Here is a 26364-nt window from a genome sequence, read left to right on the forward strand (position 1 = left end):
GGATGATGGGGCTGCATATTCTCGTCCAAGTCAAGGAGCAATGGCATGGGGAGTGGATAACGGGGCAGTGTATGCCTCAGTAGCATAGTAGCGTAATGGAGTGGAGTGATTAGTTGAGGTCAGAATAGCATGGCGGGGACGTGAACACAACTGTATATGTAGGAGTGGAGTCTTGCAAGAAGAGACGACAAGGGTACGATCAAAAGGAAAATGTGCATACAGTCATGAATCTTCTAGCATACAAGATTGGGTAGCAAGTTCGTTACGATGTGACAACATGACTTATAATCAATATTCCTCCACCTCTTCTTCCGGTTCCTCCCCAACTATCATACCCGAAACACAGACCTGTCAGCGTCTCATCCACTCTGGCAGTATGGAGGATCATCGCATACTCACCAAAATGTAACGGTTCACCATGTCTATATCTCGACGGACTCGGTTCTCGTCCCGGTGTCAAGTCGAATACAGGTAATGGCGATTTCAGAACGCCAGTATCGCCTATATGCTTCGTTGATTCATGTACTGGTGTTGGTGTCGTAATTGGATCATCGTCGACATCGTCGAATTTCCCTTCTGAACCTACACTGCCTCTTCTGCTCGTCAATTCGTGTGCCACTTCATCAACAGGTTCTTGTTGATGATCTTGGTCAAAGTATCCTCTATTCTCATTATCGCCCTCGCTTGAGTGTCGTTTCCCCTCCGCTCGAATGTCTACTACCTGATCGTCGGACTCTGATCGTCGACCATAGTTATCGACAAAGCTGTGGATCGTATCTCGTTCTTGTAAAGATTGAGGAATCGGTGCCACAAGCTTGGTGGTCGAGCCGGACGAGTGGCCAGGGACATTTTGAGGGAAGTGGATCTCTTCGCTAGGCGATACAGGCTCATTAGCACCATAGACGTCTGCTGGGCTGGGGGTTTGTGCAATTGGGTTTTTGTTCGCAACAACACTACTGAAGCGAGGGGTTATTTCATTGTCGGTACTCTCCGAGGCCGAGTGTCTGCGTTGAGATACAACCGCTGACGGTGGCGGAACGATCACCGGACCTAGTGGTGGCATTCTCCTTCGATCAGGCAACATGGGTCCACCAAGATCTGCGTGAGAGGATTGTGAACGGGGTACAGAGGGTGGTGGTACGTCCTGTCGATCCATCCTTCTTGCTCCGTTAGCAAGCAGAATATCTACCAAACGACTTTTGTCAGCTTCAATACGCAGCCAAGGAAAAGGCAGCATCGGCAGAGCTCACCCATCCATTTCTCTTCGTCTTTCTTATTCCGCTTCCCCTGGACTTTGTCCGTCGGACTTGTCTCCACACTACTGACCCCACTGGCTGAATGTAACTCGAAATCCATCTCTTGTTCTCTCTGTCCCTTCTTACTTCTCTCTCTAGCATTCTCATCCGTCTTCGATCGTCTTATCGTCTTTCTGGACAAGAAAGAACCCTTCGATTCGCCCAACTTGGGCTGCTCAATCGCCCGCTGGTTCTTCTCCACTTCGCCACGCACTTGTCCATTACCCGTACTTCTTGTCCTTTGCCTCGATTTAACAGGGGAACTTGGAGCGGGGTCGCGGGCCATGTGCCATACACTTGAATTCGGTTGGTCGGAAGCGCTCTTTGTTAATGTCACTTTCTTGGTTTGTGGTCGATGAATCAACATCCGATCAAAGTCACTGTCGTCTCGACTAGGGGTCGACCGAATTTGTGCAGCTCGAAATGACTCCGGCGTACCGGTCGCACCGCCGGAATGTCTTTTGCTTTTTGGGGAGAACAGACTGAATGACTTCTTCTGTTGAAGTTCGGCAACCGCCATTTGATAGTCCTGCGAAATTCCCCTGTTAGCCGGCTGTACACACTACCGTGGCAGTAACAGGCTTTACGCACATATGGAACACGCTCCTCGAAGAGAAAGTAGACATCTGTCGTCCTCGGATCAGCCATAGGATCAGTCCTGTGACCTTCTTCCGGGCGAGTCGGTCTAGCCTTATATTCGATCTAAGGCATATCATCAACACAAGCTGATCGGTTCAATTTGTTCCCCATGGTACTTACCAGAGCCCAATTTGCTTCTCGGAATGTCAGTTCCTCCCTCTCGATCCAGTTACTACCAATCATCAAATCTGCCCAACAATCCACGAACGCCTCTTCCAGATACACTCTCCCTCGACTATCGACACCCGACACTGAACCTGAGTTCGCATCTACTCCGATCTTCGGCGACGTATCGTAGTGGAACGGCGTGGCATCCTTTTGAGACTTGTGCAGACGTCGCCTAAGCTCTTCGCGCTCTTTAGGCCAGTCGGTGATAGACGATTCAACAGGTGCGGAGAAGGTGAGAGAGACGTCAAGCAATGGGTCGGTGCGCTGGAAACCGCCCGAGGGTGAAGCGAATTCGGACCAATCCATAGTCTGGCGCTTCTGAGATATCCCCTGAGATGCGAATGATCATAAGTATCGCAAGCAGATGTCTTCGATGGCGATGGCTATACAATCACTCACCATTTTGGCACTTTCGGTTAAGTCGAATTGCAGCCGTTTCTTGATATCCCGATCGTCATCATTCGAGGTTGTTGAAAGAGGTGCGTCAAATCCGCCTTCCTCAAACATGCTCCATTCTTTACCAGCTAAACTTCCCCATCTAGCCTCTTCCCCTTCTTCCTGACTATGGCTCTTCCTATTCGCTCCCCTTTTGCTCGGACTCGAAAGGCGTGCTTGACCATACGCCATTGTGCCCATCTCCGATGCCCCAACTGAGGAAGAGGGTAGAGGCAGGTTTTCTTTCACCATCATCCTTCTCCGCCACGCCGCTGAGAATTTAGGCCGACTGACATCCCCTCGCCTAGCTTTCCATGTCACCCGTTCCCACGCATCCCATTTGGTTCCCGGCGGAAGATCGTGCGCCCACAACTCTGCCTGAACGACCAAATCTCTAGAATAGGCACGAACTGTCCTGCTTGCCGGTTCGCAGCGAATGACCCGTGCGCCCCTTCGAGGAGCACCTCGCGCGAGATCGGCGTCCGATATGACCATAGACGGATAGCCTGAGACCCATTCTTTCAATCGAGATGGAAGGTCGCTGAGACCCAAGCTCCCCTTTGAGCTGGTTGATCGGATATACGCCAGTAAGAGGTGTTCGGTGGCAGCTGCCGCTCGTACGAAAGCGGCATGAGCGGTCAATGCGGAGACAGTCGTAGGGATATCAAATAACAGAGGAGCAAAGAGGGAAGACAAGGCATGAGGCGTCAGTCCTGAGAGGTGGGAATGGGCAGCGAAGCGGGATAAGAGGTGGAAGATTGGAACGATGACCTGGCCGTAGACAGAACCAGACAGAATGACAGCGAGGAAGGGAAATGCGTCGGTAGGATACCCGGCAGCTATCCGTCAAATGTCAGTGGGAAATTCGAAGATGGATCTGGTGACTGACCTCTTTCCCGACCTCTCCACTCCTCGTACACCTCCCATTCCAATACGCCGTGGTACAAGTCGCGAGTTCCTTCCTTAACGCGCTTGATCCGACTAATGGCCCATCGCAGGAACCATGCAAGTTCATACTCTTTGGCAAATTGGATATCTCTGAGGAATGCTTCGCGTCTACCGGTTGCTGTTCGCCCACTGTTCAAAAGCTTAGCCAACAATGAAAATCTCTCACGATAACGGGGAAAGTCGCTTACGAGAGTGTATCCAGATATGCTTGAATAAGCATTTTGGTGCGAGTCTGGTTCAGTTCCAGTGCTTGATTCGAGAACAACATGGGGGTGGTCAAACCTGTTTCAACATCCCGCCGTGAGCCGCTAGAACGATAACCACACGATGCAAAGAGACTTACCACGCCGTATGAGCTCCTCTCCGACATCCTTGATTATTCTCCCTACATCCTCGACACCTAGCGTAATCTTGCTACCTACACCCCCTAGAAAACCATATTGTCGATGAGTCGTGCCGTCGTCCGTGGAATAAGAGAAGGAGTCGATCGAGTTGGCGGAGGACGAGTGAGCTGGTATGTGGGTAGGGAGAAATGTATATTTGGGAGGCAGGAGAGGTGGCGGGGAGTGTGGTGGAGTAAGTGGGAGTGAAGATTTATTAGGGAGAGTCCTATACAAAGTCAAGAGGTCCGATGAGCATCTTACGGTTTCGGTCGCGACAACTTGAGTGAAGAAAGACATACCTGGATCCACTGGCCATAGACGTTCCAAACTCCCCGATCTCGCGTGCACTGTCCTGTCGATGAAGACCATCAATAGTGTTCACCGTTTTGCTATTGAGCGAGTTGGCGCTGATTCGCGTAGGAGTTGACGCTGGGGATGGCGGGGCATTCTTCCCTTTTTTGCCACGGGAGAAAAGGGAGGATACCATCTGGCGTGAGGTTTGTCGTGATCGCGATAGAGACGGTATGAGGTGCTACTTCGCCCTCGATCCCACGGGCAATGATTTGCGGTCGGTAGTGAGGCGAAGTGCGAAAGGGTGGATGGTATGTTGACGATAATGGAATGAATAACAGAGAGCGAAGCTGCGATGGCCGTGATGACGAGGTTATGATATGAAACTTGTTTGAAAGAGGTCAATGCGTCAGACCAAAAAGGGGCAAGCTAAGATGAGACGGGAACGAGGGGTCAGTGCGCAAAGGACCAGAACAACAATCAACAACAGCGCACAGATCACCAAATCAGCAACATCAATATATATATAACGGAGAAGAATTCCGTCCATTGCTCAGGATGGGGTGTGGTAGTAGCATCGCGTCGCCAATCAATCGATCTATAGGGAGAAAAAAAGTTGTACCTGCCTTTTGAGTATGAAGACGTGTAGTGGTTGATCGCCTTATCGGACCTTCCTTCCCAACTCATGGTGCAGATCAGCGGTGAGTGAGTTCTGGTACAGCACGACTAGGTCTCGGAACAACGTTTATATCACTGTGCCTCGTAAGGGAAGGTCATTGTATAAGGTGAGCCGTGCCTACTACATCTTCAACGCGTCGTGAGCGAGCATAGACTGGTGATTGCCAGACGACAGGGAGGAGAGAGGAAAATAGGTACAACGAGGTAACTGGACGTTTCATCTTTTGTTTTCTTGAAACTCTACTTCCGGTCAGATTACGGGTACTATCCTGCTTCCAAGATCGCAAATTCCAGCATTAAACGTTTCTAATGGGATTAGGACCAACAGTTTGTAATGGGAATAAGATCTGCTACCTTTGTTCCTATTATGGAATAATGGAATGATGTTGATCCCTGAGCTCGGTGTTATTCACCAAGGCTGGCTGGACCCTGAGACTCTCATCTCACCGCTCTCTCTCTCTCTCTCTTTTATCATAACAACATGTTTGACGTTATCCTCTAGCATTCCTCAGACAGTCGACGCATCTCTTGAAAACATCAATCACTTGTCTACTATTCTGTTACCATCAGACTCTCTGGAATCGATAATGGTATGAGAGCAAACACACGATAATCTCGACCTTGTATATAATCTCCCTACCTAACCGATGACTTCTCGTCTCCGAATGCCTGGCCTCCGCACACAACAATCAGAAGATAGCGGTTCGCCCATCTTACCGACCCATGTCCCTGCCGCTCCTTCCTCCTCAAGATGTGAATCACCGGAAAATCTTGGAACTCGCAATGATTCGCCCGCAAGTGGTGCTCCGAAGCTTGCTCCGCCCATCGGATCCGCTTCCAGTCCTGGCGCAGCGGCTACCTTGCAGGACGATCAACCCGCCGATCCTGCATCACCGATAGTTGACACAGCTCAACGTCAACGTCGAAGGAGAACCACCATTCTTCCTCCAGTGACAGCTTCCGCACTTGGTGATTTGCAAGTTAGCCACCCTTCTCCGCCGGTCCAACAAGGTCGAAGGAGAGCGCACACCGTCAGCGTATCTTTACGTTCCGCCAATCGACCAAAATTTGACACGGTAGAAGAAGGACGACCATTGACGGGAGGGACCACCCGTCGTATCTCCGACATTGAGGAGGGAGGCGATCTGGGGAGAGTCAGGACAGCATCCACATCGAGAAGACGCAGAAGCGGTACAGTCGACAGTGTGTCGGAGAGAGCGGGAACACCGGTACAGTTCGATTTGCCGGAGCGAAATAAACAGGGCAATGCAGAGTTGCAGGATGACATGGTGGGAGTACTGGACTGCATCGACCCGCATGTTTCAACGGGTGCGTACACGAGAATCTGCATCTATTCAATTAAGCTCTGCTAACATCTGATGCCTTTTCCTGCTAGTGAACCATCTACAGAACATGACGAACTCCGTTCTTATCCCCCACTTTCCACAACTCTGGTCTCGAAGACCCGAGGTCCAGCTTCCCGAGACACTGAGCGAGGAGAGTCTGATGTGAGTGCATCGCCAACCATATCAAAGTATACTCGCTGAACCCCCTTGCAAATCCCGTTAGTCCAAAATCTGCCAGGGATGATATGGACAACCCACCTTCGAGCCGACGTAGATCCGCTACCACTCGTTCACGAGCAGGAACAATTTCGCGCTATCTTCCCGACTTCATGTCGGGTCGGGAACCGTCTCCTGTATCCGGTGTCCCTTCCACTGCGATGATCGAGCCACCACCTTCTTCCAGCTGGGGACGTACTCAACCTATTCCTATTCCCGAAGAGCCTGTATCTTACGACGACACCAAGAAGGGACGAACTCAAGAGCCTTCTTCGTATGACAGTCCGATCCCGCCACTTGGATCAGCTGCGCAAATCGAGGAGCAAGAGATGGAGGACGATATCGCCGATATCAAAGAGGATCATGAGCTTGACCGACATGTCAAACATATGTTGAGACAGAACAGGAAAGCGAAAGTCAAGAGGGCTTTGCAAGGATTGTGGACTTTCGTCAAGACACCGATGGGTTTCATCACTGCTGTTTATGGATTTCTAGTCGCCTTCTGGGGTGCTGCGATCGTCCTTTTCTTGTTGGGCTGGATACCTACCAGCAGCAAATACAGACAGGATGTCTGGGTCGGTGAGTGCTTTCGTACGAAAGACATCCCAGGAGTCTGGTACGGGAACTGATATTCGTTTGGCTGTCGTTCGCAGAAATCTCAAGTCAAGTCGAAAATGGGCTATTTACTGTAACGGGTGTGGGACTTATCCCGTGGCGAGCGCTGGACACTTATCGTGAGCACAGTTCTGTACGGAGATGGAATAGCAGCTATTGACACTGCTCCTCCAGGTATGTCGGTGATCTGGACGCTCAAATCTAGGTCAGTAAGGCGAAGAAAACAGAGAGGTCTGCCGCCGATCGAAGATGAGAACGATCTGCCCGATCCAGCTCTTATCAAGGATTACGTTCATGTATGTGTTCTGCCCCCTGCTAATCGTAAGAGACCATTGCTTATCACGCTCGCTTGTCCCGTATAGGTGTTGACCGACGAGGAACAAGCTCGCTTGACTCATCAGCAAGAAAAGTTTGCGCAATCGCAGACGTGGTATAGACCTCATGCGAATGCAACCCATCGGGCATTCCCGATGAAGTGGGCTTTGTGGAATACTATCGTGAGTGAAGCGCGCTTGTTCTTATAGGCAGGTGAACTGACACTACTTCGCTATTCGTGCAGTTGATGGATTTGAACTCTTTCTTCCAATGGTGCGTACTCTTTTTGCCTGTTTGCCAAGTTTTATAACTGACTTCTGTCTCTTGTTCTGTTCCTACAGTATCCTTTGGTGAGCTTCCTTTCTCAGTCTGCTCAAATTACAGAATACCCAGCTAACGCATTTTGATCCCGACCTTTTAAAGCGGTTGTATGTGGGGCATGGGTGAGTGGTTCTTGGTCAAAGAATCTCTTTCGGCCGTAACTAACGGAATACATTACCAGACTGGCACGAACGACCCGCTTGGACTACAGGTTGTCTCATTCCCCTCTCGTTCTTGTGCGGTATTGGGTGAGTGTCGACCCTTTATTGAACTTTCTCGAAGGGTTATTGTTTACTAATCCTTCCTTCGCGCAGAGCTGCTGTTTTAATCTGGCAAGGATCAGTGAGGACCAAGAAGAATGTCGAGGTGTCCAAAAAGCTTCGTGAGGCTCTTAGCGTTCCCTTGGCCATTGGCGTTCCTCGCACACAGGACAACACCGTGCTTCTCTCAAATAACAATTCGGCACCCGCGACCGATATACCATTACACAAAACTGAGTCGCCGAAGAAAGGAGCCAAGTACACAGCGGGTGAAGGGAGAAGAGCGACAGTGACATTTGGAGATGTAACGGATCATATGGGATTTGATGGTGATGGGAAACGAGGTGAAGGGGAAAAGGGAAGAGATAGAGCGAGGACTGTTGCGACGCCCGAGGTTGGAGGTGGAGGAGGAGGACCAGAGAGATTATCGATGGATACTAGGGAAAGTACGGAATTGAGTCTTGAAGAGAAGGAAGCGATCGCTATGAGGGAGGTGAAGTCGACGTAAGGGACAATGTCAGTTGTAACAATATCCGGATTGTATGGCATGCATTCTGCTTGAGGGTATACAGCAAGATACATCATGACCGTCTAGTGTGATGATAAGCACTCGACGCTGGTGGACGCGTGAAGATATGAGCAGCACAATATCTATTCCGCTTAGACAGCCTCGGCAAATCTCCCAGCTCTAAGCTTAGGTTCTACCACTACCTCCCCTTCTCCAACTTCTCCAACCATCGGCTTTTTCGTCGATGTTGAAGCAGAAGTGTTGTTCATCCTCTCCCACTCTTCTAATTTCGCGGCGTATCTGGGCGATTTCTTCCAACTGGGGTACAGATCCAATGCCAATGTCAAGAAATAGAGATTAAGACCGAAAGCTATTGTCCATTCGAGATATGATGCGTTGGATGTCATCTCGTCGCATTGCTCATAAGTGTGGGTGGCGGTGGGACCGGTACCGCCGCCGCACTGCGGGTATGTGCGCGAGGTAGCGGTGGTAGTGGGGTGTTATCGTTTGGTATTTGGTAGTGGATGAGGAAGGGAAAACGTAATGGGTAGTGGAGGGGAGCGTGAAGTCAGCCAATGAACGAGGCAATTGCTGTCACGGGGACAACTCACATAAGCGTAAAGCGCTCCGAAGGCTATGGCGATGATGATGTCCGCCAATACACATGCCAATTTAAGATACGAATTACGTTGGAGATGTTGTCTATCCGGATGTTCTTTCTTCATACACCACTGTTCGGGATGAGAATATCAGCACCATCAGCTTCATCGCCCGAGTTCGTCTCTTGTGTACATGTTGTTCTCAAGCATACAAGACATACGTGGAGATGGCTATGCGGAGGGAAAGAGGGTTTGGGGAGTATGGCAAATGGGACTCACCACTTCCAGTGTTTGGAACCCTGCTGAAAACGCAGTCCCAAGGATGAACACCATAGTTCCTATCCAGTGTGGTTTTGGATATTCTCGATCGTTCCACTGAGAGGATGGACGACGGCAACAGCGCAGCACAAGAGGTCAGCACTTGCTCGATGTTGGAGGACTGCTCGACCTTAATGGATAGGTATGACATACCTTCGCTAGAGTGAACAGACCTGCACAACCAATGAAACAGAAGACAATAGCCAGCCAGCCTGTAGAGTCGAACAAGACAATCAATCGATCGCTCTTAAGTTGCAAAGCTGGGATCCGGTCGATGTGTCAGTAAAGTGGACACTCACTGAACACTTGTTCTTTCCGATTCGTATGTTCTGGTAATCTGCCTCGTTGGCGAAGCCACCTAATAACGCACACTGATGAGAAGTAGAATCTACCCGTCGAAGTTCACTCATCAGCTTGTTCTCCTTCATGACACCTTTACACGGCGGTGGAACGATGTGGCGGGTGGCAGATATTATCTCGCACAACACCTGTGTTGACGGTGTACCTGGTTGAAAGTCCAAACTCACATGATTACCAAGCAACATATGGTCAAGAAAAACCCTTCGAACGCAGCTCCCAGATCTGAGATGAAAGGTACGTCCGCCGTCGTCGGTGTATATCGCGGACTACCAGCTCTGACCCATAATATCACAAGGAGGAGAAGACCGAGACACCATGTGAAGGCTGCCAGGATCGGAAGGAGGATATACGAGCTGTAGACTGTAAGTAGGGGAGGTGGGTCAGTACGAGTAGGTTAGGTGCTGGTGCCGGTGCGAGAGAGGAATGTGTGGATAAACAGGGAGAAAGCTGGGCTCACAGAATCGCCAGAATCTCTGTCTTCCTCTTGACGTGGAGGCGGATAGTTGGGATGAGATCGTAACTTGGCTCACATTGGCTTTTGTGTCCATCTTGACGTTTTCTGTGCTTGTTTTGACCCTCTGATCTTACAATTGGTAACAACTGGTCTAATGTCAGAACCTCCTGGGTCCGGAAAAACACAATATCACGACCTTGCAGATTAGTGGTGGAGAGATTGCAGCCACTTTAGTTTATTATCGGTACGGGATCTGAGATCCTAACCTACTGGAAAACGACGCCTAGCAATCTTGTGCTCTCCTCGTTATATCCATCACACTCGCCAGCACAACATGGCTTAGCTGGACGAGGTGCAAAGGAGCACAATATTAACAAGGGGTTCACCAAGGGAACACACATTGTGTCAGACATCCTTTCAAGCATACAACAGAACGACGAGACTGATTTTCGCGATACTGTGTCAAGGTTCCATCCTTCGAGATTAACCCGTGGGCGTTGACGGATTTCTCTATCGTGTGCATTTCGTATGTGCAAACCGGAGGACATGCTCGCATTGGACAGGCCACAGTCAGTTGAGAATATAAGAGAGAAAGATTCGGCAAGATGTCATAAACGAAACTGAAGCTGCAGTGATACCTACATCACAATCGCAGATTCCCGAGAACGCCAGACATAGATCATTCTCACCATCTAAATTCTATACAATTCCGCTCACACACATGAGGTGATTCCGACCACGTCTCCTTGTTCTTAATCTTCAGAGCTTCGCCCTCTTGCCCTGTCCATTCTTCTTCAACCATCCATCCACCAATCCTCCGACCTCCTTCGCCACACCCAGACTGGACTGATATCCAGCTGGTCCTATTCCATACGCATGAACCACTGCCACTTTCCTTCCGTCAATCACCTTCCCGCCCTTCGGTAAGAGGTCTTTACGATCTCGTCCCGTCCATCTCTCTTCGACTTCGCATCTCAGACCGCCTTCTCTTACCGGTCTGAGACCGACGTTGTGCGATACGATCTCTATATCTTTCCAAGATCCTTTCCCACCTTTCCCATCTAGCTTAGGACACAACTTATGAGCTTCTTGTAAGATCATAGTGGCGACTTCTGGTACGGGACCCGTCGACCAATCGTTGGGTAAGAAACATCCACCTAGGATGACATGCGCTTCGGGTCCAGGTCGAGGGATGATATAAGAGCTCTGACCAGGTCGAGCTAACTTGTCAACGTGACTATAACACTCTTTCACGTCAGGTGCTCGAACGAGTACCGTCTGCCCCTTTGCGGGGAAGACTAAGGGGTCTTCAACGCCGAGGAGGGTACGTGCGCCGAGACCGGTAGCGTTGATCACGAGATTGACGTGACCGATTTGCGGAAGTGAGTAGGCTTCGTCGAGAGAAGAGAGACGATGACGGATGATGGGAACACTGGAGTCGCGAAGGGTTTTGGCGAGATGTTGGAGATACAAAGGGGTGTTGAGCGTGTACGATTCGTACGTTACGCCGAATTTGAACGGAGCGGGAACTTCAGAAGGAGAGAGAAGTCGGTACTGCGAAAGACAGACAGGTCAGCTTTTACCTCCTGCCAGTTATATAGAAGCATATATTGTTCATCAATCCAGGTTACAAGTATGAGATGGTCGCACTCACACCGAAGACGAGGTCCTTGTACCATGGCTCTTGCCAGTTCCCTTCCTCACTCCAATAGTAGAAATACGGTCGTCTCTCGCACAAGTGAGGAATCTCTTTGGCCAATCGAGCAAACTGATCATGTGTGTATCCATCTCGACGTCGCTCAGCCTCATTGACTGCGAAGGAGTGCCAGTTTGCTCCCTGTGAAATGTCCCGGTTCATGTCAGCTGTCATTCTGGCTGGAAAGCCTACGTCGTTCCTCCTCGGGATAAAATGATGTGACGGAATCTACGTGAACGGTTGGAAGAGGGATTGAAAAGCACAGGGCGAGAGGTTGACAGATCACACATGACAGTTTGAGGTCTAGTGAAGAACGACACTCACCGCCCAAGGACTCGCGAACCCCGTACTCTGTACATCTTCCGGTAACTCCCTTCCAACCACTGCTACCTTCAACCCCTTTCTCGTGAGCTCATTGGCGATCGAAAGACCCAGGACTACGTTATGTCACGGACAAGGTCAAGTCAGCTCAGCCCCTCTTGACGGCTCACGTATCTTGTCAAAGGGAATATGGAGGAGGACAAGACACCAGACACAGTCCGCCCCTATTAACAAGCTGGCACAAGAAGAACTCACCTCCACATCCCACTACCACCGCATCGTATTTTGATCTTGGCGAAGGCATCTTTGAACCTGGTTCCTTGAGAATGAAGAGAAGTAGAGTGATTCACTACCTTGTGTTGCTATTTGAGCTAACGGTGTTGGAGAAGGGAAGTGGGAATATCTTGAGCGTTCATAAGGCGGACGACGTCTGCTACGATCGGTCAAGACCGGCTTTCTGACTCACAATCGCATCTCGCATCTTGGGCTGTCAGGCACCGTCGTCCATTAGACGAAAAGTCAGCTCCTCTTGGCAAGCGATAATCCAATGCAGTTACACCTTACTTGAGTACACAAAACAAAGCTGGCCCTTCACGTGAGGGAGGTCACCATGCAGTCGATCCGTTCGGCGTTCTTTCTACTCTACTGCCTTTGCACATAGAGGACCAGTATCATCTGGCTTGTCCTCATCGCAGCATATCTCAGAGACATTTTGCCGAGATTTCTAGCTTACGTAAGGGTTTCCCAAATTCCCGATATCTCAACTTATGCCTTGACCCGTTTCATGTCAGTCATGTTCCAACAGATATACCATACCCATCATTCAACGACAATCCGATACAAGCTATGCCTCGCCCACCAGAGACACCAGATGTCAAGGCTTCCAAGGCTTTGGCCTACATACTTCGACACGGAGCTGAGAAAGAATCGCTCCACATCCGTTCGGATGGCTATATCAAACTAGCTGATGTGGTACGTCCCCTCATCTCTGGACGTGTAACATGTCCACCTCATACTGACATGTGAATTCTGATGGTAGCTCGCTCGTCCAAAGATGCGCGAAGTCGATCTTGATGTGGTCTTGAGATTAGTTGCGGAGAATGCCAAGCAGCGATTTGAGCTCTTTTACGGATACGACCCTATTCCGCCTAGACCTAAGAAGAAGGGTGGACAAGGGAAGGGCAAAGGACAAGGACAGGGGAAGAAGGGGAGACCTGCAGCTGCAGTCGGGATTGAAGCTGCGGGATCGCTGTCCACGTCTGCTGCGACAGAAGCGGGAGCTGTTGCTCCCATATCTCAAGGTGGCCCAGCAGTAGGAGGGGGAAAGTCAGCTCCCGACGCCGCAACCATCGACGATATACGAAACGAACTCTCCAAATCTTCCTTGGATCCAACACCTCCCCCGGCTACATCACCCGAAGAACCGCCCGAACTGCCTTTGCAATCCTTACCTAGGCCAACGGACGATGACTCGACTCCTACAGCGCCAGATGGACCTCGAGGCGAATATTTCATCAGAGCGACGCAAGGTCATTCGATCAAGCTCGAGTCGACGGCACACTTGGAGCCCGTCAAAGATGATGAAGAGGGCAGACGGCGAGCAGGAGAGTTAGTCCACGGGACCAGATGGGAGTTATGGGACGTTCTTAGTAAGTCGACGCTGCATCTTATGATATTCAGCGGAAGTGTCACAGCGCTGATGCAAGCTGTCCGAAAACTCGCAGAAAATGAAGGACTATCACGTATGACTCGACAACATATCCATCTTGCTCCTTCATTCACTGGTCCAATCACACCTCGACCCACATCCACACTGTATATCCACCTGGATCTTCCCAAGTTGGTGAAAGCGGGTATTCCAGTATATACAAGCTCGAACGGAGTTGTCCTAACGCCAGGTGGAGAAGGTGGGATTGTTGGGAAGGAGTTCTGGAGGAAAGCCGTGAGGAGAGTGGGAGGGAAGAGGATCATCGTTTGGGAAGAGGGGAAGGAGGTCGAGCGAGAAGAGATACCAGAGGAGAATGGCCAGAAGACGGTTGAAGGGAAGCAACAGGACGAGACACCTGTGTCTTGACAGGGTGCAAGTAGGACTTAAAATCGACGCTTTGCAAAGCCCATATTACATCGTAGACGAACGACTTGGCATTACCATGCATTGATTTGTACAACTTTCCTGCCTCCCGACTGCTATCTCAAGTTCTTTAACCTTTCGAATCGCTGAGCCAATTCCTCTTCCGCTGTCAACTTCTTCTCCTCTGCTGGCGGGGGCGCAGGTGCGGTGGCAGCCTTGACCGGCAGTTCCTTCTTCGCTTTCCCCTCGTCTGCATCTTTCTTTCCGGCAGCTTCCTTGTTACCTCCATCCTCACCACCTGACCCGTCTACATCGTCGTCCTTCTTCAGAGGTTCCAGCTCTCCTTCATCTTCTTTACCCTCATCAGCACTTGTGGTTGGCTCAGGACTCCATTTCACTCCGTATCCTCTGGCGATCTCGCCGAGGTAAGCGTCGACCAGGTCTTTCGTGGGTGTGTAGAGCGAGAGTTTGGAGACGATACGGGGTGGGACGGACTCGGGTGGTGGGTCTGTAGTGAGAAGTGCAAGGGAGAAGTTCCGACCGTACTGTGAAATCAAAGAGTGTCAGTGACAAGAAAGAACGCCTTGTATTCGCCTTCGGATGGCGTCATGACAAGTGCGAACCCACCTTGTGCATCAAGATCTCACGCAACTGTTGTAGCTCTTTCAGCTCCGTCCTCGGCGCAGCATACACGATCGCACAGACCGCATCGGAGATAGAAGGTTCAGGCTCTGTGCCACTGCAAAGTGATAGTCCGAGCATCAGCTTACGTTCCTGGTCCACGATGTTTAGTCGACTGAGTATCTCGCAGCTGAGACTTACGCCGACGCATCGAGGAGGTTGAATCGCGCTTGCAGTTTCTCGGCGTACAGCTGAGAACAAGTATTAGTATTCAACCTCAGTAGGACATGCACTATCTTCAGACGAGCCCCTCAGATTGTGTGCTCAGCGGCGGGGCTACCACTTACTTCTAACAGCTCTAACAACTCCACATAGATATCATCCTGTATCAAGCCCTCTACTCTCAATCGCGCAGTCTCCACTCTTCCTTTCGTGACGAGATCTGCGATATCTCTCCGGGCGGCTTTAGCAAGCGCTAGCTTCTTCTCTTGTAGGGTACGAAGACGTTGGATAGATAGACGGATTTGGACCTGGATATCGGACAAAGGGTGTGACGCACGTCATAGGTGAGGGGAGCAAGCGTAGGTAATCGATCAGCTGGTATCTCATGCATGAGCGGTGACTTAAGGGGCACGTACCTTTGCCCTGGGACCATTCCATGGAGGCATCTTGGACTATTATTTGTGGATATGAGTTGAGATGCAAAGGGTGGTGATGTACAGAAGTGAACGGTGTGATGTGGACTGACCGGCGTTTATCCCGTTCCGAGCGATAAAGCGAGAACGAGGAACGAGCGAGCGATCTTTCACTTTGTTTTCGCTTTCAACGCTATCATCCTTCCTCACATTTCACTTATTCTGTCTAGATCACGCATCCTCTCTATATCCTTAGTCTCGCTACTTACACCCTCCACAGACATACGATACGCTTCTGCGAGATTTACGATGCCCGCTCCTCAGATGATGGGTATATACCCTGCGGACTCTGTCACTGTTCGTGTTGCTTTCCTCCACCCTTAGTTCACCCAATCCACTCGTCATCATCTCATCCGACCAACATCGATGCTGGACTGTTGCGATAACGATATGCTAACTACCATCTTATAATAGGAAGTCGCCCATTCCCTTCCTATTGATCCGCTTGGTCCCGGAGCGGCTGACCTTCTCGCTGGAGATGTTGAATATCGACTTCACCTAATATTGCAAGAAGCCAAAAAGTTCATGATACACGGGAAGAGGGCGACATTACTTCCAGAGGATGTGGAATATGCCATGGAAGCATTAAACGTTGAGGTCAGTCCTAAGCCTCATACTCTACTACATCTCGTTGGCTTGATGCTGCTCGACATGCTGACGTAAATCAATCGTCTGCAGCCTGTACTTGTCCCACCTAGACCGCTACCTATCCCATCCTTCCAACCCGTCACTATCCCATCAACTTCCTCCTCATCACATCATCCTCAACAAGTCTATCATACACCAGACGACGAGATCGATTTCGCTACCTATCTCAAACAACCTCTTCCAGCGGGAATTGCGAGTTCAGCAGGTGTCAAGTGGAAAGCACATTGGCTGGCGGTGGAAGGTGTCCAGCCTGCTATACCGGAAAATCCGGCACCAGGTGCATCTCGAGCTGGTCGTGAGTGATCTTTCCAGTCAGGCGAATCATAATCTGACATGCGATATATCCTCATATGCTGATTACTCTTGTAGCATCCCGCTCACAACCTGCGTCAACTACACTTCGACCGCAGGCTCGTGCTCAACTACCACAAGAACTCCAATTGTACTTCACCAGACTCACGACCGCTCTCGTCCCACCAACACCGTCCTCTCCCGAGACAGAACCAGAACGACATCGGCTCGCTGCGCTTGTCTCGCTGCGGACCGACGTGGCTGTTGCTGGTATTCTGATCTACGTGATCAAGTGGTTAAGCGAGAGTATACAAAAATGTCTCATGGCGCCGACGGGAACTATCGGGTATCTGGTTGATGCAGTAGAGGCGGTTCTGGAGAACGAAGGTCTGTTTGTGGAACCATATGTGAGCTGACTGATCCTCATCTCCGGATCGGAAGGACTGTAGCTGACAACGTGGCCTACGCGTAGATGCATCAACTCCTGCCGCCTTTATTGTCGATCATCTTGACAGTCCCACTTGGACCGCATCCCCCTTCCAGCTCATCTAGCAGCCAGCCATCACCGTATGATATCCGACAACGGGCAGCGGAAGTGCTGGGCAAGATCGCGGAGAATTACGGCAGATCGTACCCCGGTCTTATACCTCGTAAGTAGCCCTTCCCAGTCAGGTTGCACACAAGATCTACATAACAGACCAGGCGGAGATACTGATGTTCTCATTCTATACAGGTCTGGTCTCTACCCTTACCAAAGCACTTCAGTCCCCTCCATTCTCTTCGCCTCTCGGTGCTGCAAATCCCCCAGCAGGGCGATACGAAGGTGCTGTCCTCGGTCTCGCCGCACTCGGTACGCAAGCTGTCAAATCTGGTGTGTGGGGTAAAGCAGGCGAGGGAGTTAGCAGGATAGACGATCTGGCTGGAAGACTGTATACCGATGCAGGAAGGAGAAAGAATCCCTTGGTCAGAGCGACAATTGTGCGTGATCCCTTATCCCTGTCATTCGTCTCCAAAGGTCAGAACTGATGGCCTCCGCAGAAAGCACTTGGTCCTCTTATCACACCGAAACCAGAGAACGTTCCCGCCCCTCAACTCAACCTTGACGAAGTAACAGAAGCCTTCGGACCGCATATTGCGAACGGTCTGGTGAAGAAGGGATGGACAGCAAGTGAGCTGCTGCGATTGAGGAAGGAAGAGTTGCAGATTGGTGAAGATGGGCAGGAGGGCATGGAGGTTGATGCGCAATAGCCGCCGCAACAGGGGATGATACCTGATAGACGTTATGAGCGACAGCAAACGATGCTCATATGTTCGTGTGATGCCACTCGTGCGAACAACAGTCAAGACTAGCGTGGCGACTCATACAGAGACCTGCATGGCCATATCTACCTATATACAAACAGTCAACTACCGCATGTTCAGAATCTCAAACGCGCTCCGCGCAGAAACAAGTCCTCCCCCCTCACTTCGCTCGCCTGCGCCTGGACATGATGTAAGAAGCTACTTCTTCGACCCCTGAGAGGTACCCGATGTGGATTGGTGAGAAGCCACATATGCACTCTCGCTCCCACTGGCTGCCTTCTCACTGTTTGCTTCCTTGGCTATCTCCTCTGTGAGATGGTTCTGATCGTCCAAATGCTGTCTCCAAATTCCAAGATAGGACAATGAATCCGTGGGGCCGTTAATTCCCGCCTCAAGCGCTTTTTTCGACCGCGCGGCCTTCGCTCGTGAAGTAGCGAAAAGCTGCTCGCTCTGGTCTGACGACATTGTTCTGAGTGTCTGTTAATGTATGTATGAATACGAGTGTCTGTGAGTGTGGTTCTAGGTATGTAGATAGAGTGTGTGTGTCTGTGTCTGTGTGCTTTGGAGCAAGTTGATTGTGTTGAAAGGGAAACGAGAAACTGAAGATCCTGTACATTTCGCCACTTCGTCACCTTTTTATGCATTACTTGTACCATATTAGCATAGTGATTTCGCCGTCTGTCATACCCAGGTAGCCGGGAAGAGTGACCTGTGGGTCTTCCTGCAGAAGGTATTGTGAGGGAAGGCTGAAGAGTGTTACAGCAGATCCTCTACCTTTCATATTTCTCCTGCGTCCATGGGATATCGTCCCCCAACAGAAGGGTGGAAGACGATGATCCTTCGTTTGGCTGAGGAGAAGGCGAGATGCGTTACAGTGTATCCGCGACGTTTCATACCCTGCATCCAAATGTTGATGTTCATGTATTGTACGGTACGTCATATGACGAACGAGTATTGGAGGCAGTCTTCCCGTTCATTATGCATTGCAATCTGTGACGAGTTACACCCCATCCTTTCAGGGAGTCGCCTATGAACGGGAAGACGAGAGCATCGTCGCGCTTCTCACACCACACCGGTCCCCTTCTTGTCAAAACGGCATAGACCAGATACTCCCCAACTAAGGAAAGGATCAGAGACGGGAGAGTCGGGGGGACGACATATCAGCCCAGGGCTTCACTGCCTGCTGCCGTATCAAGGACCATAGCTTTGTATCCCGCAGAGACAGTCTGCTACTTGGGCATGAAGACTGTAGATCGTACCGAAGGAAAGGACTCCACGAAGAACGTGCTATCAGATGCGAATCTTTGGCTTCAGAGCGGAAAGGCGTTTGCGAACTCGACCAGTTCAGAACGGCAGTGTATAATAAGTTACAGTACATGCATCTCTCTACGCTACCTACCTCCTCGTTTCGGAAGATGTCGTGTCAAGCTTGCTACCTTCGCGAGCTTGACACACTACTCATATCACCATTCACCAGTCCTCCTCTCGACTACAATCACTTTGTACATTCAATTCTACCAGACCTTCTACCATGACAGGTCATTATCTGATCCTGATATCCGACTCACAAGCTATTCACAACCTCCCTGCTGCTCATTCGCGTGAAGCGTTGGTCGACGTTTGCGTGTTCGAAGCAGTGCCAGGGGCAGAGTCTCGAGCAGTCTCTGGAGCAGTCGTCACGTTCCTCTCAGCAGGCCCTTTCTTTGGAGTGATTACTGTGAAGTAACCTGGCCGCTCACAAGTGACTTTCCAACGTGGTTCATGCGCATTCATCAGGAGTTCTAAGAGCGTTTCCCTGGACGGCCTCCCGTTTGTGAGCGATTGGTCGTGAGACTGGCCGATGCTGGGGCTGGTGGAGAGGTTGTCAGAGGCAGTGTCGATCATGGTTGTTGTGTGCGTATTGGATGAATTGGATTTATCGTCGTCAAGCTCGGTGAAAGTGTCAGAGTTTGTCTTTGCACCTGTCGACGACGTGTCGTCTAAAGCACCTGTAAGACTGGCTGTGGGTGTGCGCTCGGTAGACATGATGATCAGAGGTAGTGTGCTGACTGTGTGTGTGTGTGTGTGTGTGTGTGTGTGTGTGTGTGTGTGTGTGTGTGTGTGTGTGTGTGTGTGTGTGTGTGTGTGTGTGTGTGTGTGTGTGTGTGTGTGTGTGTGTGTGTGTGTGTGTGTGTGTGTGTGTGTGTGTGTGTGTGTGTGTGTGTGGAATGTGAGTACTGTGTGCTTGCTGTTCGCTAGAGGATGGATGATTGTGATGAAAATGGAGGAAAGAGTACGATTCGTCGCCACCCTGCCACCTTCTTATACTTCACCATTTGGAGTGGGGACACAAAACGTTAAACTGTGCTTGTTCAGCCACCCTTCCCTCGTACTTCTTCCTTTATGGAATGGCCCCGAGATTCAGACAATGTTACAGCACATCCCTCTTGAGGATGCGAAGACCGTCGAAGGGATACGGGGAAGAACATACGAAGGGCACAGGAGCCTTCGTGAGGTTGCAAGCAGCATACAGTACAGTAATGCGATCGCTTTGTGCTTCAGAGGAGCTTTCCTTGGCCCTTCGAGCCTGGCCCGTTAGGCCTCTCATTGACGACTCTTAAGTCTTAAGAACGGTACAGGTATCGCGAAGGTGTCAAACTCCTGAGCGTGACCTATATGAAATTGCTGGTGACCAAGTATCCTCCTGCCACTGGACGATTGTCACGCCGAGTTAGTCACAAGCTACACAGGGCGTTTGCATGTACATTCCAAAGGCACTACACTTCCATGAAAACCACCCTCCTCTCTGATCAAGTCATCAGATTGCCACGCCCATCCCATAACCAGAAATCATTGCTTCTGCAGGTACGTTGCTACGTATCTACTTCATCGACGGCTGAGAAGTACCCGATGCAGACGCCTTGCATGCAGAGGATGCGGTTCCCCTTGGTAAAGTACAAGTCTTTACACTGGTTCCCTCACTCTCGAGTCCGGATTGATCTCTCCAAAGCTGCGACTGTTTCTGCGCTATGGATAGCCTTCGGTTGGCCATGAACTCATTTTCCTTCACAATGTCGTCATATCTCTTCTGACTGTCATCAATTTCTTTCTGCAATGTTGACCGCTCGGCCATGAAATCGGTGAACGGTGTGCTGCTCTTGTCGGGAGACTTCTCGGTGGTCTGGGATTCGAGAGACATTTCGGTAGTAGTTTGTGTAGATAAGTGTGTGTTGTGTGTGTAGCAGAGTGTTCGCTTGTTCACCTAGGACAGACAACTGTGATAAGAGAGAGAGGGACAATGACAACGTTATCGTCAACCATCGTTCCCCCTTGGTATACCCTTCGACATACCGTATACGATTGATATGTCGTAGGGATACTCTCACTCATCCTTTGATAAGCTACCCCGAGGATGAAGCACGTCAGAGTGCAGCCATCTCGAAGACGGTGAGTCCTTCGACCTCTTGAAGGAAAAGTAAAATATGCAGTCGAAGAACTGAAGCCTTCTAGACGGCTGGGATACGAAACGAGTGGAGCGTGCTTCGTTAAACGTTTTCTGCTGTTCTTAGGCCTAGGCAGGCTCAGGTTATAGTCACCCGATGCGAAGCAGTGAAGACTGTAATATCACTTGTAACGAAATCATCATGCCCATGGTCCGAGCCGAAAGAGTATAGGCGGTCAGACGTAGTTTAACATGTGCAGTTCCAAGATGTCACTTCGCTTAGTTGCAACTCGCTGACTATACTGTACAAACGCAATCTACGCCTATCCTACCCGTTCCTACTACTTCGCTCTCACCCGAACTTCTGGTTCCCTTGTCTTCAACGAGTCGGTAGGAAGCTATTGCTTCGATTGCCGCGACTCACCAGACGTGCCCACGTTCTCTGCGGTGGCACAATCATCATGCCCTTCATTCTCCATCTCTAGTGATCGCTTCGAGGGATTTGGTGGCCCGTATACCTTGTTGACCAGCTCCCAAAGGCCGGCCTCGTCAAGCATTTCTCTGTCGGGGTGAGGCCGGCAACGATCGGTGATACTACGTGTCACAGTGTAACATTCATCTTTGAGCTCAGTAGGAGTGAAAGTCTCAGCGACAGTGGAGGTGGATGTGACAGAGACGGGTTCTCGCTTCTTGGCACGTTTGGATACCGTGGACGATGTTTCTCCCCGTCCTGTGGAACTGGTGGAGGCTTTGCGTTTGGATGAGGATGACATGATGCTGTGCTGGAGTATCGGACGTGGTGTGGCAAGTATTTGTTTGTATGTATGACTGTGTGTAGTGTCGATTGCTGTTCGCTATGGGTGGTTGCGATGGGAGAGGGGGGGGGAAGATACGATTTGTCGCCACTCTTTCACCTTCTTATACCCTGCGACTTGCAGTACGTTCCACAATACGTCATTGACCATGGCGACTGGCCTATGAACCTTCCTTTTGAGCTTGATGGAAGGAAAAACAAAAACCTGTCATTGCGTTTCCACTACTTTTGACACGGCACAAACTACATCACCACTACGTCACAGCCTTAAAACGAGGAGCAAGAGCGATCCTTTGGCAACCTCCCAGCGGAGAAGCCATCGAGCCTTCGTATGGTCAAGGATTCGATGAAACGTGTTATGACCGAACACCACCTTTCTATAACTCACCTCGGTGCGTCGTACGTCGAGACGAGTGACAGAGCAGCCTTCGTTTCGAAGCCGATGTAAGGCTGAAACGTGTCACAGGGTAATGACTTCTCCAGGAGTGCGAGTCTTTGTAAGTAAGACCACCTATAGTCGTTTCTAGTCTTCTGCAGGACGGCATGGGACTGTTACTGCTACAGTATGTGTCGTCTCAGTGGCGAGGTGTAGAAGTCCAGGGGAAAGGTGCAATGTGTCTGTTCAGCTCACTCAACGTAGCAAGGACTTTCTGATCTCGGAAGGAAGGCGACTTGATAGACGTGAACTTCCTACTAGGCTGACAAAGCAAAGTACGGTATCCTGCGACTAATGCATCACTTGCGTTCCCTACCAACGAAGCCGGCATCTACTTCACTCTTTCTACTCTTTCCACTATTTGCATTCGTATGTTATGCATAGTCATCCTCTTCATGAGACCGTACACTGACCACACAACAACCCCATCTACTTCAAGTGCCCTATTTCTCTGATCGCACAATTTCTCCAAAATTGCCCATAGAGGGACCGTTTCCTTCGTCAATGTTCCTCCTGGCCCGAATGCGAGACCCCAGCGCCCCCTGTACTATTGGCACTGGCATTCGAGGCTCCACCCCCTTCGCTGCAAGTGCTAAACGCCCTTCCAAGCGAGGAGATCGCTCCCATGCCAGGCTGGCTGCTTGATCGGGAGATCGAACCAGTCGCGCTGGTGACATCCGACGGAGCGATACTGGGCGCGGAATGTGTAGCAGGTCGACCTGCCGCTGCTTGCGGAAGAGATCGGAGGTGGCCATCACTGGAGCCGATGGCGCGATCGTTGAAAGATTTCGTGCAGTTGGGAAAAAGGGGATGATGGAATGAGATTTATAAAAAGGGCCCACGGAATGTAAGTACGATCGCCTTGAATACTTAGAAAGAGAACAAGTGGGCACAGCCCCCTAGCACCTTTGTCCTTGCTATGTGCTGAGATCAAATTTCTAACCGTTTCAAAGATGGAGCAGAGGGATCGCAGTACAAAAGACGCTCTTTCCCTTCTCCATTTGGCACGCGACAACTTGAGAGATAAATGACATTGACAGACTGTCTCGTTTCAGCTATTCAGTATGAAAGGATTGGTGGTACTTGGACGTCATAGATAGCATTACATGCTATGATACCATCGGCCGGACCATGTACTCGCATGAAGCAAAGGCCACTTTTACGCCTTCCTAATGAGTGGATGAGAGGACAAATTGTCGTTGTGGGCAAGCGCTGTTGTTTCAGCCTTCGGCAGGATGACTCGCCTCGATCTATGATCTGTTGTACGCGTAAGCATTTTGACATGCATCGGGCTATGGTATATACGATAGATTTATATCACCCTACAGCTATACAGCTCCCTTTAGGAGGTAAGGAGTTCGCATTGATCGATCAACATGCAGATCCACCTTGTAGTATACCACACTCAGCAGGTGATTTGACCCAAATGGGAAATGGTTAATGCCACATGACGGGTGTGCCACATTTGACGCCACCTCGTGACGCACTTTTTGATTTTTCCTCCCCTTTGTCTCTCTCCTTCCCCGACCTTACAGTACACCGTAGAGGCTAATGTTCCCGTCTCAACTCCGTTCGCACATGTCCGCACTCACACTACATTTAGCACAGCTTTGACTTTCACCTCATATTCCACTCGACCATCGAAAAGCAATGTTCGTCACTTCATTTATATAGCATATCTCTCTATCACTCCGTCTTCCTAAAATCATACTACTCGACTGCGATCCAAAACGAACAAAGGACGAACAAGTGTGAACAGAAAGCGAGGGTCACCTCTAGTCTGACACCGCTTTTAGGGGTAGCGAAACCGCACTATCCCATTTCCTTGTTCCATCAATCATCACTTACCACTATCAACTACCTCCGTTTATCCATCATCTCCCTCACGTCTCCCCGCCAAAATGACGACCTACGCTTGGCCGGCTCCTCGACCTCGTCGAAAGCTGCAACTGCGTCAAGATGCGTCCTCCGCTGCACCACCTGAAACCACAGCAGCACCGGCACCTTCTACAGCAGGTGAGTAGTCTTTCAATTATTCTGTTGTTCAATCTTCCACAAAAATCCCCTCCGCATCTGTCCCTCTGGAGCCATGGCTCCTCCCCTTCTCTCTTCTTCCGGTGATGGCAAGGCTTGAGGATTCTTCACGAAGACGACGGAATTTTTTGCGTTGCCTGGTTTGGATCTGGTGCTCATCATGACCGTATATCACCCTCCCCCCTTCCGACCCTCGCCTCTGCGCTTTCGTACCTCCTCTCCGCTCCTCGTGACGTGAACGTGACTGTACTGCAACACCTCAAAACCTATAATACGTATACTGGGATCCTGACGCAAAAGCTCCTGCTCCTTCTACCACTGAATCACCTCCAACAACTACCGCTGCTGCTGAACCTTCCACTACACCACCCGCTACTACTGCCGAACCTTCCACTTCTCCAGCTCCAGAACCATCAACAGCACCCACTACAGCTCCTTCTCCTTCCCCTCCAGCACCCTCATCAGCCGCTCCCACTTCCGCTGCCCCGACAACTTCTGCTCAACCTACTACCAGTCCAAGTGCTGCCCCGACAAGTGCTGCACCCAGCGACAACCCCACAACGAGTCCCAGTGCTGCTCCCACGACGTCACCGAGTGCCAGTCCGAGTCCTCAAAGTCAAAGCCAGACGCAAAGCCCAGGTGCTACCACAATCACTTCGACTACTCAGGCATCACAAGCTCCTTCCACGACACCATCAGCGTGAGTCCCCATAAGCTACCGCTTTGTGATGTCCCCATAAGCTGACTTTGATATTATGCAGTGCACCCAGTGGTACCACTACGACTGTGGTAGTTGGCCCGTCGGGCACTTCAACTTCTGCTGCGCCAGTACAGAACCCATCTGATACAGCCGGAACAACGTAAGTTCACGGTGCAACAAGTAAGGCATTTTTGTTGACGAAGTATTTGTATGCAGCACATCGACGGTTCTCGTTTCGGCTTCCTCCTCCGCCGCCAGCGATACGACAGCCACCTCAGCGGTCGCTATCACCACCACCGATGGTTCCGGGAAGACGGTCACCTCCACCCCTGCCAGTTTCACCACTACTCACCTTACCACGTCTGGTGGACAAGTCTACACCGTCACGCAGATCGTTCACAACCCTACCGGTGCTCTCGATTCGGGTGGTTCGAGATCAGGCTCATCTACCAACTCATTCTTCAACAACACTGGCGCAGTCGCGGGCACGTTCGTCGTTGTTGGTCTCGTCGTTGTCGGTTTGATCTTCGCTTTGGGTTTGCTATGTTTCCGACGAAGAAGAAGACAGAGACTGGACCGAGAAGTGACAGCGGCTGCCATTGCTGCTTCATCGGGTGGAGCTGGTCGATCGCCACTCGACGATAACGACGATTATCACACGAGTTCAGGACCAACATCCGATTCATACCCCTCCACTGTCAACCAACCTATGGCGCAGTACAACAACTACGGAGCGAGTTACGCCAATGCGGGTGGCTACGACCCATACGGACAAGCAGCAGCAGGATATGGAACGGCCGCAGCGGGACATGGAGGATATGAGAGCATGCAGAGTGCTCCAGGGGGACAATATTATTTCGACCCTAGGGATGCGCAGGGATACCAAGACGATATGGGACAACCTGGAGCATACCAGGACCCGTATGGAGGGTATTCTACTGGAGGTGATGGGAGTGTTGGGACACCCGAGGAGAGTAATGTTAACCCGTTGCATGTGAGTATGATCATGGAAGAGAGTATGTCAGTCGGGTCTCAGTGCTGATCAATCGTGTCGTCTAGGTCGCAAACCCTTCCAGACATTAGGGATCGATGAGACGACAAGATAAAAGGTTCAGCAAAAGGTCATTTGAGTGACAGGTCCGATATTCACAACTGTATGGATTTG

The 26364-nt window shown here is 50.5% G+C and overlaps 11 protein-coding genes across 11 annotated transcripts; 4 read left to right on the forward strand and 7 right to left on the reverse strand.

Moving 5' to 3' along the window:
• Positions 1-288: 288 nt before the first annotated feature.
• CI109_104504 (uncharacterized protein) lies at positions 289-4355 on the reverse strand (the record flags this gene model as incomplete). Its single annotated transcript, XM_032007914.1, has 10 exons — positions 289-326; positions 400-1185; positions 1251-1824; positions 1887-1997; positions 2055-2432; positions 2502-3376; positions 3427-3614; positions 3674-3767; positions 3829-4094; positions 4168-4355. 10 exons carry the CDS (start codon positions 4353-4355, stop codon positions 289-291), a joined length of 3498 nt encoding a protein of 1165 aa, XP_031857773.1.
• Positions 4356-5484: 1129 nt separating this feature from the next.
• CI109_104505 (uncharacterized protein) lies at positions 5485-8418 on the forward strand (the record flags this gene model as incomplete). Its single annotated transcript, XM_065967513.1, has 10 exons — positions 5485-6166; positions 6234-6345; positions 6407-6978; positions 7053-7133; positions 7189-7310; positions 7377-7511; positions 7574-7602; positions 7753-7772; positions 7832-7898; positions 7965-8418. 10 exons carry the CDS (start codon positions 5485-5487, stop codon positions 8416-8418), a joined length of 2274 nt encoding a protein of 757 aa, XP_065823585.1.
• Positions 8419-8570: 152 nt separating this feature from the next.
• On the reverse strand, positions 8571-10243 carry CI109_104506 (uncharacterized protein; the record flags this gene model as incomplete). Its single annotated transcript, XM_065967514.1, has 7 exons — positions 8571-8879; positions 9030-9149; positions 9297-9392; positions 9489-9547; positions 9635-9723; positions 9863-10055; positions 10153-10243. The coding sequence occupies 7 exons, from the start codon at positions 10241-10243 to the stop codon at positions 8571-8573; spliced, it is 957 nt and encodes a 318-aa protein (XP_065823586.1).
• Positions 10244-10908: 665 nt separating this feature from the next.
• On the reverse strand, positions 10909-12470 carry CI109_104507 (uncharacterized protein; the record flags this gene model as incomplete). Its single annotated transcript, XM_032007911.1, has 4 exons — positions 10909-11703; positions 11804-11986; positions 12170-12282; positions 12422-12470. 4 exons carry the CDS (start codon positions 12468-12470, stop codon positions 10909-10911), a joined length of 1140 nt encoding a protein of 379 aa, XP_031857770.1.
• A 542-nt stretch (positions 12471-13012) lies between these two features.
• CI109_104508 (uncharacterized protein) lies at positions 13013-14240 on the forward strand (the record flags this gene model as incomplete). The annotated part of the gene is made up of 3 exons (XM_032007910.1): positions 13013-13138; positions 13206-13815; positions 13891-14240. 3 exons carry the CDS (start codon positions 13013-13015, stop codon positions 14238-14240), a joined length of 1086 nt encoding a protein of 361 aa, XP_031857769.1.
• Positions 14241-14353: 113 nt separating this feature from the next.
• Positions 14354-15526, reverse strand: CI109_104509 (uncharacterized protein; the record flags this gene model as incomplete). The annotated part of the gene is made up of 5 exons (XM_032007909.1): positions 14354-14782; positions 14865-14976; positions 15060-15109; positions 15206-15388; positions 15497-15526. The coding sequence occupies 5 exons, from the start codon at positions 15524-15526 to the stop codon at positions 14354-14356; spliced, it is 804 nt and encodes a 267-aa protein (XP_031857768.1).
• Positions 15527-15802: 276 nt separating this feature from the next.
• CI109_104510 (uncharacterized protein) lies at positions 15803-17740 on the forward strand (the record flags this gene model as incomplete). Its single annotated transcript, XM_032007908.1, has 7 exons — positions 15803-15850; positions 15968-16150; positions 16232-16496; positions 16571-16899; positions 16965-17142; positions 17226-17470; positions 17531-17740. The coding sequence occupies 7 exons, from the start codon at positions 15803-15805 to the stop codon at positions 17738-17740; spliced, it is 1458 nt and encodes a 485-aa protein (XP_031857767.1).
• Positions 17741-19387: 1647 nt separating this feature from the next.
• On the reverse strand, positions 19388-19819 carry CI109_104511 (uncharacterized protein; the record flags this gene model as incomplete). Its single annotated transcript, XM_032007907.1, has 1 exon — positions 19388-19819. The coding sequence occupies one exon, from the start codon at positions 19817-19819 to the stop codon at positions 19388-19390; it is 432 nt and encodes a 143-aa protein (XP_031857766.1).
• An 835-nt stretch (positions 19820-20654) lies between these two features.
• Positions 20655-20972, reverse strand: CI109_104512 (uncharacterized protein; the record flags this gene model as incomplete). The annotated part of the gene is made up of 1 exon (XM_032008523.1): positions 20655-20972. One exon carries the CDS (start codon positions 20970-20972, stop codon positions 20655-20657), a length of 318 nt encoding a protein of 105 aa, XP_031857180.1.
• A 641-nt stretch (positions 20973-21613) lies between these two features.
• Positions 21614-21988, reverse strand: CI109_104513 (uncharacterized protein; the record flags this gene model as incomplete). The annotated part of the gene is made up of 1 exon (XM_032008524.2): positions 21614-21988. One exon carries the CDS (start codon positions 21986-21988, stop codon positions 21614-21616), a length of 375 nt encoding a protein of 124 aa, XP_031857181.2.
• Positions 21989-24366: 2378 nt separating this feature from the next.
• Positions 24367-26282, forward strand: CI109_104514 (uncharacterized protein; the record flags this gene model as incomplete). Its single annotated transcript, XM_032008525.1, has 5 exons — positions 24367-24481; positions 24800-25199; positions 25261-25359; positions 25416-26193; positions 26259-26282. 5 exons carry the CDS (start codon positions 24367-24369, stop codon positions 26280-26282), a joined length of 1416 nt encoding a protein of 471 aa, XP_031857182.1.
• Positions 26283-26364: the final 82 nt, after the last annotated feature.

This window comes from Kwoniella shandongensis, chromosome 8 (genome assembly GCF_008629635.2).
Source record: "Kwoniella shandongensis chromosome 8, complete sequence".
Taxonomy (NCBI): Eukaryota; Fungi; Basidiomycota; class Tremellomycetes; order Tremellales; family Cryptococcaceae; genus Kwoniella; species Kwoniella shandongensis.